The following is a 13,483-nucleotide window of genomic DNA, read 5'->3' as shown; positions in this document are numbered from 1 at the left end:
ACCTGCCTCTACCTCCCCAGTGCTGGGACAAAAGGTGTGCACCACCGCTAGCCACCCCTTTTTTTTTTTTTTTTTTTTTTTTAAAGAGACTGGAAACTCTATTCACCTACCTACCTATCCAAAACATTGGTGTTTTGCCTACATGTATGTTTGTGTAAGCGTGTTGGATCCACTGGGACTGGAGTGTTACAGATTCCTAGTAAGTACCATGTGTGGGTGCTGGGAATTGAACCTGGGTCCTCTGTAAGAGCAGCTAGTACTCTCAATCACTGAGCCATCTCTTCAGCCCCCTGGTTTCTGCTTGCTTGTTTGGTTTTGTTGTTGTTGTTTTTGACAACAATCTCACTAAGTAGCCCTGGCTGGAACTCAAGATGCAGGGTCCTTTGGTGCCTAACTCCCGGCTGCTCTCTGCCTCCGCAGTGCTGGGATTGCAGGCCCCACCATACCCTGCTGTTGTCTTGAGCATCTGTTACAGATATGCTCATCTAGCGATCATGATACTTCAGCCTCAGTCCTGTAGATGCCATTACTACTCCGCTGACAGGCAGGGAAGTTCAGTCTGAGTGACACTAGACAATCCCAGCCGCCAGCTGAATAGAGTCAAAGCCAGCCTGGCTCCAAAGCCCCAGCTCACCACACCCAGGGCTCAAGGCCTCTGGGACACCAGATAGAAGGGTCTGACTCCATCATCTCTATTAATCAACCCTACATCCAAACTGCCACACCCAAGCTGTCTCACAGCTCCTGAACGAGTGGGTGGGGCTCTAGCACCTAAGGACTGGAATAGACTGGAATAGGTGCTAGGGCTCAACTATGCATCAGAAGAGAACCCCAGAACAGGGGAAGGGACTGGGAACCCCAAATTCTTACTCCCAAGCAGTGCTGGCTGCAGGTCCCGGGAAGCCCTTGGTTCAGGGGCAGCAGCCCAGGTCCTTCTAGACTCTTCTTTAAGCAGGATTTCATTAGCATCATGAATAGCCTTCCCATAGGTGGCTAAGACTGAGGCCTCCTCCTTGCTAGAAAAGACTCTGGGTCCATCTGTGGAGCAGTGCATGCCGCGGGCCTCCCTGGACACAGCACAAGAAGTCAGTTCTCTTGCACTTTCCTGCCCCGTGCTAGGGCAGCCATCCTGTAAGATAACCAACGGCAGCCTGACTCACTCAGGGACGGACGGACTGAGTTCACCCAACTGGAAAGGAGGCAGATGTCTCCACTGTGGGAAACAGAACAGTCACTACTGAGCTGGGCTGTCAGATTGTTGGTGACCACAGAGAGGCATGCAGCCGACTCCATCCAGCTGTCACTATTCCATGCCACTCAAGAGCAAGCCACCTCAGTGCACAGTGGTCTCAGCAGCTTCCCCACAGCCTTCCCTCTCACACGGCCTCTGTCTGTTCTCAGTCCCTCAGCAGGATGAGATCTGCACACTTCACTGCCTGGATGTGACGCCTTTTTACAAAACAAAGACAACCCCCACGGCGGCGGCAGCACTTGGCAGAGCACAGACAAATTTTGTCAACTATTAATATTTTCAAAGCAATTTATAACAAAAATCTTCATATGACACAAATGAGTACTACAAATTTCCTATCATAAAATCTGTGCGTAGATTTGGTCCTGGAACTGGTCTCTTCTCCTTTGGGCTCTGGTTCATGCCCTGGAGTCCTGTCCCCACCTCAAGTCCTCTTTAATCTGCTTTGTATGCATGTTTGCCCACCTTCATGTGAGCAAGTGCACGCACGTACACACGCCTGGTGCCTGAGGCCAGAAGAGGGGGTCAGATGCCCCGAAACCAGGGTTACAGATGGTTGTGAGCCTCCATGGTGGGGGGTGGGGGGTGTCGAGAATGGAACTTGGGTCCTGTGGAAAAGCAGCCAGTGTGCAAGTCTTTACAACTCCATGTCACTGACTTACAGAGGAGCCCTCAGCACACAGACTGAGACTTGTGCCGTAGCATGTCTCCTGTTCTCATCCATTGCCTCACAGTGACCAAGACTTGGGCACAGCAGTTATGAAGGGCTGGAAAGATGGCTCAGTGGTAAGAGCACTGACTGCTCTTTTAAAGGATCCAAGTTCAATTCCCAGCACCCGCAGGGCAGCTCACAGCTGTAACATTAGTTCCAAGGAATATGACAGACATCCTCCCAGACATACATGCAGGTAAAGTGCCCATGCAGATAAAGTATTGAAAAGGCTAGACAAAGCAACTCTCCCATGAATGACACGTTTCTCTCTATAGACCTAGTTTTTTTGACACAGGATTTCAGTATATATCTCTGATTAACATGGCATTTACTATGTAGACCAGGCTAGCCTCACACTCAGAGACATACCTGCCTCTGCCTCCTGAGTGCTGGAATTAAAGGTGTGTGCCACTACACCTAGCCTTCTAGGGTATTCTTTTGTATTATTAAAGGTTTATTAATCATATATATATGAATGCTTGATCCCTTCAGAGGCCAGGCAAAGGTGTTGGGTCTCCTGAATCTAGAATTATAGGCAGTTGTGGCCACCTGACATAAGTGCTGGACACTGAACCAGGGTCTTTTGAAAGCACAAGTGCCCTAGCATTGAACTGTCCCTCTAGCCTATGTCCCTCTGAGGTGGGGACAGGTGCCCCTTGTGAGTGGGCTAGTCTCTTTGAGGAGGGGCTGCTGTCCAGCTCTGCTTGAGTCTTCCTCTTGTAGTTTTGGTTTTATTAGAGCAAGAGTTTGAACACACCTGCAAAAGAAACTGAGTATAAAATGTCGCCAGAGAGGGGCCAGCAAGATGGCTCACTGGGTAATGGTACTTGCCATGCTACCACAAGTTTTCCACTACCCCTCCCACAGAGGGGTACATACAGAGGTCATGGTACACACACACACACAAGCACAAAATTTAAAGCTACCAGTTTTACGAGATGTACCAAAGTTTAGTTGTTTCTACCTGTTTCGATGGGAAACAATGGGCATATGGAGTGACACTAAAGCGGTCACACAGGTATTAATAGAGACAACAGCTGTCTGCTCTAAGCTACAGGGCCTGAGAGCTCAGACCACCAGCTGTACAACCATACGTTGCTTAACTTCTCTGTTCTCTACCTGTAAAACTGGAGTTGGTTATCATCACTGCCTCATCTGTTCGTATGATGTCACACTCAATGTTGTGATCAGAGAGACAAGCACAGCTGCTATAACCCAGTCTGGGAGCAAACACGCCAGGGTGGGCCAGTCCAGCCTGCTGGCTCTCTCAGTGAGAACCTGAGTTACCTGATGGGCACAGGTACGCCAGGGTGTGCCAGGCACACACAAGGAAAGGGCAAGAGGCAGGTGACCTGTAGGCCACTTCAGTCCCTGACAGGGAGCAGCTCTTCCTGTACTTACTTGTCACCCGCCAGCCACTCCAGGTTGTACCTCAGAGGATTAAAATGACAGACAGACACCCTGCATCCCAGAAACTGATACTAAGTGAGCCGTGTGGATTAGAACCCTTCGGAGGGAAAGGCCCGCTGCTCTGATCTTACAACGGGGCCTAACTCTGGCCATGGCAGCAGGACCACGAGCCTAAGCTTTGAAAGGAGTCAACAGTGGCGGTCAAGCTCCAAGCAAGGCCTGTGTGGTCAGCCCCCCAGCTTCTCTCTCTAATCACAGAAACAGCTAAGGCCATGCCTGAGGCAGGTACTGAGGGGAGGCTCCATGCGATAAACCTGCAGTTAATCATTTACCCAAACCACAGGAAGGAAGGCAGGCAGGGAGGGAGGGAGGGAGGAGGGAGGAGGGAGGGGGGGAGGGAGGAGGAGGGCAGGGAGGGAGGGAGGAGGGGAGGGGAGGAGGGAGGCAGGAGGCAGGGAGGGAGGGAGGGAGGGAGGGAGGGAGGGAGGGAGGGAGGGAGGGAGACATGGAGGCAGGCAGGGAGGGAGGGAGGGAGGCAGGCAGGGAGGAGGGAGGGAGGGAGGAGGGAGGAGGAAGGAAGGAAGGAAGGAAGGCAGGCTCCCAGTGAGCTCTCTATGACCCAGCTCATATCAGCGAGGCTGACAGGTGGCCCGGGACACGGACCCAATCTCTTTCCTCACCCTAACTCAGTCTGACCTCTCTCAAGGACTTAAAACTCAACTCCTACAATGCCATCACAGAAGGGCAGAACACTGATGGAGGAAATGAGGGAGGGAGTGGCAGTTGCCTGGCAACCAGTCTAGCCCACCCTTGTTTGCTCTGGTGGTGGCAGCAAAGGTGCGGTCAGAGAATTTGGCAACACCCTGGGCTGCCAACAGTAATTTCTTTGAGTTGTAGCACAGCTGTGGTCACCTAGCAGTCTCTTCCACCCAGGAACCCCAAAGTCTGTGGCCGGAAAGACAGTCCTGACTTGCCTTGCCTCAGAAGACTCGAGACTGTTAGCAGCAGGACCAGGTAATGCCATCTTTCTTTTTCCCCATCCCTCAGAGGCTGCAGCCCCACTGACACCAGCTCCACTTGTGTAACGTGGCGATGCCTCCTGCTCCCAGCTGTCTCCAAGGACACTGCCTGCCTCAGCCACGCTACGTTCCTATCCACCACCACCACATTTTCTTTTTAAAGGTTTACGTGTGTGTTCTTACATGTACGCATGTCCACACATGCATGCCTGGTGTTCTCAGAGGCTAAAATGGTATCCGATGTCCTGGAACTGGCATGATAGAAGACTGAGCCGAGCAGCCAGTGCCCCGAACTGCTGAGCTGAGGCTGCAACCCTGCTTTTTTTTTCCCCTGTGAGATAGGATTTTGCTGTTCCCAGCTGGTCTGGATTCCTGGGCTCAAGCAGGAATTCAGCCTTCTGAGGAGCTGAGACTTAAATACACCATCACCAGCCAGGCTGCTATACCGAGCTCTAAAAAAGCCTCCCAGACATCTGGGAATTGGACACTAAGAGTAAGAGGAGAGCCACAGGTGTGCTCTAGGGTCGAGCTAGCAAGGCGCCAGGGGCAGGAGAAATATTTTGGCTCATAGCAGAGTTTTTCAAGAGTGAACCAAAGACTCAGGAGTTAGCCCCAGCAGCTTCCAAGCAGGAACTCCCAGCTCCTATTTCTTCATGTTAGAGACTTTGAATCCAAAGACTCACCATCCCCACAGTGTTGGCTAGCTACCTATCCAGGGAGGTGTCATGGAGAGCACCACTGGGGACAAGGCCTTAGGAGCTCTCTGCCCTCAGGGCCTCTGTCTCCTCTCTTCCAGATGCCCATGGGCCAAATGGTACCCCCAAAGACCATCCAGAATGAAGACTTCTGGAAGAACCCCTGGGATGTGGGGGGCCTGATAGTGATTGGCTTGTTCATCTCCACACTCCTGTTCTTCATCGTATTTGCTTTTGTGTTTGGCTCTGTGCAAAAGGCTGCGTGGAGAAAGGATGTGTGTGAAGAGGAATGACCTATCTCCTCGGGGGCCTAGAAGGCAGCAGGGAGAGACGGGCTGACCTGCTCACCCCCCTGCCAGCAGTGGGCTTCCAGTACCTCTGGCTCAAGAAAGAATCTATGGCAACCACTGGACCTTGCTAGGAATTGGTCAGTTAGCCCGGTGGGAAGGCTGGTCTGTTCCCATTTCTGGCTCCCTTGCCCTGCCACCAGCTGAACACTGTAAGCACATGGAGAGGAGCTCTGCTGTACCTCAGATGGGAGCAGCCATGGCTAACAAGATCCTCTGATGTGGGTCCCTGTCCAAGTAGCTATTTTCAAGTCCTTGACAGAGAAGGACACAAAATGTCAAATGAAGTAAAAATTCCTTTTCAAAACAAGAGCTCTTTCCTATGCAGACATGGTTTTTCTCTATGCTAGCTTCACGTCACGAAGGCCTACAAGTTCTCAAGGGGTCTGGCCCTGTAAACAGCAGATCAGTCTCAGCTGCTTGACTTGTGCCCCCAGGTTCACCACAGGACCTTCCGTTCTCAGCTGCTCTGCGGCAGGATCCTGAGGCTTTGCATTTGTTTCTCTTGACTAGAATACTTTGTCTCCTACCCCCTCACACTCTGCGGCTTGTCCTTCAAAATCTCAGTTCAACCCACCTTTTCAAATACACTCTCCCTGACTCTGACCCCAGAGACTGGGATAGGGTATTCTGTTCCTCTCAAAACAATACCACACAGGGCTAGGGAGATGGCTCACCAGCCAAGAGCCCCGGCAGCTCTTGCAGGAGACCCGGGTTCAATCGGTAGCACCCAGGTGGTGGCTCACAACTATTTGTGGCTTACAACTATTTGTAACTCCAGTTGCAGGGGAACTGATGCCTTCTTATGGCCTCTGTGGGTATCAGGCACACGTGTGGTACTAAGATATACATGCGGGTAAATCATCCACATATGAAATTTTTAAAAAGAAAAAACTCCACCGTGTACTTTTTCTCCAAAGTGCACTTGTGAGACGTTTTACATAATTAAACATCTCCCAGGGAGACACACCTATTTAAGAGCACTTGACAGGCGAGTGAAGGCAGAGTGGATGACCTGGACGAGGCTAAGCAGCTCCTTGGTGCAGAGCTCCACAAGTCAGCTCTGCACGGAAATACCCTTGCGTCTTAAGGTGCCCAGGGTCACCTCAGAGCCTAACAACTGCAAGGTTAGAGTGCTGCCGTGAAGAGGCTTCTCTGTGGCTGCAGCTCCGAGAAAATGGCTACATGGAGGAGACAAGCTAAAAACCACTGGCTGCCCCACCCCGGCTTCATTTGGAACGGACCTGAATACAGTCTCTGGTGATTCGAGCCCAGTGCCGACATCCCACCATGCACACCCCTACAACAGCTTCCTTTTGGAAATGTACCCACTTAGCTGAGCTCACCCCGCTGGTCTTAACCCTCTTTGCCAGGTGCCTGCCTTAAGGGATGCTGGTGTCACCAGCCTCAAACCAGAACTATTCTTAGAAAAGGAACAGCCTTCTGTGGAAGGGGCCTTCTTCCTTCATGCACAGATTGTCCACATGATGAACATTCTCTTTCATTTAAACAACAGGGGTGACAGAGATATGTCAGCAAGGTTTACTTCACCCAAGACCCAGGAATCTTGACCTCCAGAAACCTCCCCTGTAGCCATCAGGGTAGGAGGTGAGGTTGAACACTGGGGATGCATCACCTGCTCTTCTCAGCCCCACAGATGTCCACCTCCACCTGGAGGCACCGAGAAGACCCAGAGTAAAGAGAGGCAGAGGCCCCAAGCTGGGTCTGTTCTGTGGCCAGCAGGTTCTAGCACTCTGGTCTCAGACAAGAACCCACTAAGACCCTTTTCCTCGGAGACCGACAGTGGGAGCACTTGGTTCTTTCTTTCCCCACCAAAAAGAGTTCTGCTCAGAGCCCGAGGAGGCTGAATTTAGCACATTCATGTACCGGTGGCAGGAGAGGGCTTTGGTGGTATGGCCTTAGTCAAGGGTGGGCCTGGCACAGCAACTCACCACTTTTTGGCATGTGATCTGACTACAGAGACCAAATTAGAGATGCCAGTTCCAGAAGGAAATCCTTCAATCAACGAATAGGAGGACATAAGCATCCAAACAGAGGACAACAGAGGGGCAGGACTCTTCCCCTTGGCAGGAGAGCCTTAAACTACGTACACCGTGAGGACACAAGTTCTATGCACTTGGTCACTGGCACTCTGCTTCAGGATGAGAAAGCATACTTGTGGTAGGAGTGTAGCTCAGCGGCAGGGAGCCTGGATACCATGTGCAAGTGTCTGGTTCACACCTTAACGGCGCGAAAGCAGACACCCCGCTTCGCCTAAAGACGACACATGTGTGAAACGGCAAGTCCAGTGTGATAACCAAGAAGCCCAGCTCCTGTCGTGAGTTCTGTGCCTATGACTGTCTGGGCCTTAGCTTATTCATCTCAGAGTCTGAGCCGAGGACTCGTCAGCTCTTGGGATTTTTCCACATAAAAGAAGGAATGTAGTTTTCCACAGACGCTGACTCCTTGGGCCTCCTTCACACAGGATTCTTCCGACTACTTGCCCAGCCACAGCGCATCATTGAACATCGAACAGTCTCCATGGCTGGCCCATAGCTCCCGCCCCACTGCCACAGATGTAGACAAATGGATAAGTAGGTTCCACATAATACACAGCAGGCTGGCGTATTGTTAGAAAAGCCCCCCTTCTATCACCAGAGAGGAGTGGACCCCAAGCTTCTGTCTGGGCTCTGTCTGTGTAAGAGTGAGAATGGCCCATCAGGTGTGACGACACATGCCTGTGATCCTAACACTTGGGAGGAGGTGGCAGGTAGGACAACCAGAAGTCAAAGGCCAGCCTCTGATACGTGACAAGTTGGAGGTCAGCATAGGGTACAAGAGACTCCATCTCAAAAGTGGAATAAGTCCTCACACGAGAGCCAGTGGACTCCAGAAACCAAGACAAAACAAAAGGAATGGCCCTGACTTCCACAGGGCTTAAAACATGAGCTTTGCAAGCAGAGGTCCCTTGGTGGCCCAAGGGCTAGCGTGTTAGCTAATAAAGTGAGGGTTGCTGGGAGAGGACTCTTCTACTTCCAACATAAGTCACTGACCTTTCTTCCCTTTGAGGAGCAGAGAAACGATGCTGGGATTGCAGGGGCCTGCTCCTGCCACACAGATGCTCCACCAGTGAGTAGCTATATCACATCCCTATGTCACTTACCCTACTTCTTCACAGAAGGTCACCAGGGCATCAAAGGCCAGCAAGGTAGCCTTATCAGATGGTTTGTTCCCCCTCTTTTCCTGGAGAGAGAAAAGGACCACTTAGTGCTCCAGAGTCATAGAAAGTGCTGTCACAGTTGGTAATGGAGAAGGAACATGAAAGGTCACCACTGAAGTTGGTTCCCAAGCAGGGGCCTAGGCCTATCACTGTGTCAGCATCTCCATACTACGAGTTGGACTTTCTCGGTGGGAGGTTTGGAGAGCTGACATTTCCAAAAGGACCCTCAGGCCATTCTCATGCAAAGGGCTCTGGACTGACATTTGGAAAACTATGACTGCATCCAAGTTCTATGCAGTAAATAAATGCACAAGCTTGGGTCGGTCCTTACAAATACATGTATGAGCATATATGTCAATGCACACATAAGGGACAGACTAAACTGTTAGCCCCAGCAGACAAGATTATGCACTATTGGTCTTGGCTACATTTTCCAAAATTTCTTTTAAAAAATTATCATGGGGTTGGGGATTTAGCTCAGTGGTAGAGCACTTGCCTAGCAAGCGCAAGGCCCTGGGTTCAGTCCTCAGCTCCGGGAAAAAAAAAAAAAAATTATCATTTTAGAGCCAGAGAGAAGCTTACTAGGTAAAGGTACTTGCTACTAAGCCTGAGGTTCTGAGCTCAAACCCCAGGACCCACATGGTGGAGGGAGAAAACTGACTCCCACAGTTCTCTGTCCCCCACATGTGCACACTGTGCTCACATGCAGTAAATAAATGTAAGAAAATAAGGTGTGGAGAGATGGCTCAGTGGTTAAGAGCACTGGCTGCTCTTACGGAGGACCGGAGTTCTATCTCCAGCAACCACACGGTGACTCAAACTATCTGTAACCCCAGTTCTAGGGGGTCTATCCCTCTAGAACTTACGTACATGCAACTAATGTTCATGAATATCAAATAAAAGTAAAAAAAATTAAATACAGGAAATAAGCCAGCATGGGTGGTGCACTCCTTTAACCCAGCACTCAGGAGGCAGAGGCAGGGGGAGCTCTAAGTTCCAGGCCAGCCTGGTCTACATAGTGAGTTCCAGACCAGCCAGGCCCACACAGAGAAAGTTCATCTTGGGGGAATACATAAACTCAGTATCTGAGACAATATTGACTTTTTGCTTTTAGGTCATTCATCCCCCAATACACAAAAATACATACTTTGTCAGCACAGGTAACCATAAAGACACTAGGAGTGTGAAAAGAAAGACGTGACTGCACATATAAAGACGTAATAATGGGGGTTGGGGATTTAGCTCAGTGGTAGAGTGCTTGCCTAGCGAGCGCAAGGCCCTGGGTTCGGTCCCCAGCTCTGAAAAAAAGAAAAGAAAAAAAAAAGACGTAATAATGAAACACAATCGAATGCTCATCTTCAAAGAGGTATTAGGTGGTCAGAGAGATGGCTCAGTGCTAAGAGCACTTGTTGCTCTTGTAAAGTCCAGTTCCTGCCAGCCACATGATGTCTCGACCACCTGCAACTCTAATTGCAAGGGACCTGATGCCCTCTTCAGGCCAGCAAAAGGCCAAATACACACTAATACAGAAAAAACATGTACATAAAAACAGTAAGTTAAAATATAGTAAAGTTTTACTTATTTTTAACTATTTGTATGAGTGTTTTGTTGTGTATATGTCAGTGCACCACTTGTGTGCCCACAGAGGCCAGAAGAGGACATCAGTTCCTCTCGCAGTGGACTTACAGACAGCTGGGAGCTGCCAGGTGGTGCCAGGACTCAAACCTGGTTCTCTGTAAGAGCAGTCGCTCTCCTAAGACTGAGAGATCTCTCCGGCCCCAGGTTTGTTGCTTTTTTTTGTTTGTTTGTTTTGTTTTTGAGACAGGGTTTCTCTGTGTAGCCCTGGCTGGCCTGGAACTCTGTAGACCAGGCTGTCTCAAACTCACAGTGATCCACGTGCCTGTCTCCTGAGTGCTGGCATTAAAGGGGTACGGTACCGCCTCTCAGCTTGCTGACTTTTTTTTTAAGAATGTTGACAGGGCTCAAGAACAGTGGCATGGGCTTGCCTAGCATGTGAGGACGCAGCATTGATTATGTGTTCATGTGCAGTGCTAGGTTTCAAGCGTGGCCTTGTCCGTGCATATTAGGCAAGAGTTCTACTACAGAGTTGTGCCTCTGGCCCCAAACTGCAATGTCTTGTGCTAACAGTCTTTTTCTATGGCTATGTCAACACAGTTCCAAACCTGAACCACATGGTTACAGTCTTACGCTCACCAGAACACACTTCCTTTTTGGTACAGCATTGTTTCCTCTGAACAACAGTTGCTTCTCCTGCCCTGACTTCTTAGAACTCAGTGGGAAATAACCAATAGTGCATTTCAGCAAGACCTCAAGATGTCTGTCAGGTCAATTTGATTTTTGAAAACCAGCCTGAGCCTCTAGCCCCTCCCCCACACCCCAACCAAGCAGGATCTAGGATTTTGCTCCAGGCCACTGTCCATTTACCTTTCTGGCCTCTCCTCACATCCGCATGGCAAGTGTGTTACCCTTAGAGCCCCGTCCCCAGCACAGACTGCTGCTTCTAGTGTGACTGTGTCTGAGTGCTCTGTGTGCATCTCTCTGCACCAGAAAAGGGCACCAGATCCCCTGAAAGCGGAGTCACAGATGCTTGTGAGTTGCCATGTGGATACTGGGTACTGAGCCTGGGTCTTCTGCAAGAGCTGCCAGTGCCGTTAACTCCTGAGGTATCTCTGCAGCTCCCTGGGTGTGTGTGTGTGTGTGTGTGTGTGTGTGTGGTGTGTGGTTTTGAGTATATGTGTGATTGTGTGTTTTGTGTATGTGTTTGTATGTGTACCTTTTAAAGATTCACTTGTTTATGAGTGTTGCTTTTTTTAATGAATATGGATGTTTTGCTAGCATTTGTGTATGATGTCCATGCAGTGCCCCAGGAGACCAGAAGAGGGCGCTGAATCCCTCCAGACTGAAGTCCCTGAGCCATTTCTGAAGCTCCTCAGCCTAGGCCTTGTTTTGTTGTTGTTGCTGTTTGTTCCGGTTTTTTTGTTTGTTTGTTTGTTTTGTTTTGTTTTGTTTTGTTTTGTTTTGTTTGGTTTTTTTTTTCAAGATTTATTTATTTCATGTATGTGAGTCCACTGTAGCTGTCTTCAGACACCAGAAGAGGGCACCAGATCTCATTTTTTTTCTTTTTCTTTTTTTTCAGAGCTAGGGACCGAACCCAGGACCTCAAGCGCTCTGGCACCAGATCTCATTACAGATGGTTGTGAGCCACCATGTGGATGCTGGGATTTGAACTCAGGACCTCTGGAAGAACAGTCAGTGCTCTTAACTGCTGAGCCACCTCTCCAGCCTACCCCTGAACCCCACTTTGTTTTTTAATGAAGTCTTGAAAATTGGGGTTTTCCAAGCAGACATTTGCCTTTTCTTTCTTGGTTTATTTTGTTTTGTTTTGTTTTTTTGAGATACAGTATGATTAGACCTTCGAGGCTGGCCTTGAACCCACTATGTATCAAGGCTGGTGCACACCTGACAGCAATCTTCATATGTCAGCCCTTTGCTCACACTTGGATGGGGATCAGAGATAAGTGTTCAATGTCCAACTGTGTGTGTGTGTGTGTGTGTGTGTGTGTGTGTGTGTGCGCGTGCGTGCATGCAAGATGCCTAAGGAGGCCAGAAGAGGTGGGACCCTCTGGAGCTGATGTCACAGATGGCTGTGAGCTGCCTGACATAGGTGCTGAAATAGGAACTCAGGTCTTCTGCAAGAGCAGCCAGCACTCTCGGGCACCAAGCCAACTCTCCAGCCTGCTTTTGCTTTTCTTTTTAAAATCAGCATATATTTACTATAGGCAATGACAAGTTTGTGGCATTTTCATACACATATATCATGTGATAAGCTCGCATTCAGTCAACAAGAGCACGGCAGAGGTCAATGTGGTGTCTTCTACCATTCTCTATGTTTTTGGCTACACTGGCTAACCGGGAACCCCCAGAACCTACCGGCTCAGCCTCCCTGTGTACAATGACATCTTACCACGCTCCTTCTCTTCAAAGCTATTGTGATTTATACTTTATTCCTTCTTGAGATAAGTGCACACAAGGCCAGTCTTGGTTTCTGGTTTTCTCCTTTGTTTTTGTTTCATTCGCTGGTGTTTGCCGTGGTGCTGGGAACTGAACTTGGCCTTACAAGTGTGCAGAACCAACTCTACCATTGCACCACACCCTTCCATCTCCTACCTCTGCTCCTGAGCTGAGAATTACAGGTGTTCAACAACATGCCCAGTGGCTTTTGCTTAAAAATCTTGAAGATGTGCTGACAAGATGGCTTAGGTAAATGTGACGTGACTGCTGTCAAAGCTGACAGCCTGAGGTCAACCCCAGGACATACTTGGAACGAGAGAGCTGACTCCTGCAAGCTGTCCTGATGTCCCCATGCATTCAGTGGTGGCCCCACCATACCAAACAATGGACATTTAAAAAGTCACCAACAAAATGAAAGGGGTTTTGGTGCACCCCTTTAATTCCAGCATTTGGGAGTCAGCAGCAGATGGATTTCTGAGTTCTAAGCCAGCCTGGTCTAAAAAGTGAGCTCCAGGGCAGTCAGGGCTACACAAAGAAACCTTGCCTTGAAAAACCAAATAAATAAACAAACAAACAAATCGAGATGATCTTTCTCTCCTATGAACATAAACTATTTTACCCTTAATTTGAGTTTTCTTGAAGTGCCAAGCCTTCTGAAATTCATACCCACATCATACAGAAACCTAATTTTTATCTTTTTTTCAGCATTGACTATTCAAGTCTCTCCTCTTCCTGGTGACTTATAATGTATGTACCTCACACCATATTCCTTTCTAGTTGGTTTTCTATGAATAAC

The 13,483-nt window shown here is 49.3% G+C and overlaps 2 protein-coding genes across 2 annotated transcripts in view; one reads left to right on the top strand and one right to left on the bottom strand.

Annotated features, from left to right (window-relative positions):
• The window catches only part of Recql5 (RecQ like helicase 5), a 38,776-nt gene that overhangs the window by 14,682 nt on the left and 10,611 nt on the right, over positions 1-13,483 (bottom strand). Inside the window, exon 7 of the mRNA XM_032913518.1 lies at positions 8,599-8,678. Coding sequence (XP_032769409.1) covers positions 8,599-8,678 — 80 coding nt within the window. The remainder of the gene's footprint in view (positions 1-8,598; positions 8,679-13,483) is intronic.
• Smim6 (small integral membrane protein 6) lies at positions 4,327-5,747 on the top strand. The gene is made up of 2 exons (XM_032913517.1): positions 4,327-4,388; positions 5,167-5,747. The coding sequence occupies exon 2, from the start codon at positions 5,190-5,192 to the stop codon at positions 5,379-5,381; it is 192 nt and encodes a 63-aa protein (XP_032769408.1). The 5' UTR covers positions 4,327-4,388; positions 5,167-5,189; the 3' UTR covers positions 5,382-5,747.

This window comes from Rattus rattus, chromosome 9 (assembly GCF_011064425.1).
Source record: "Rattus rattus isolate New Zealand chromosome 9, Rrattus_CSIRO_v1, whole genome shotgun sequence".
NCBI lineage: Eukaryota > Metazoa > Chordata > Mammalia > Rodentia > Muridae > Rattus > Rattus rattus.
The sequence above is the reverse complement of the archived record's forward strand: the minus strand, read 5'-3'. Positions and strand labels throughout refer to the sequence as shown.

Bases quoted from the DNA above. Each gene is read 5' to 3' on its own strand.
- Smim6 (XM_032913517.1), top strand. From the start codon at position 5,190: ATGCCCATGGGCCAAATGGTACCCCCAAAGACCATCCAGAATGAAGAC.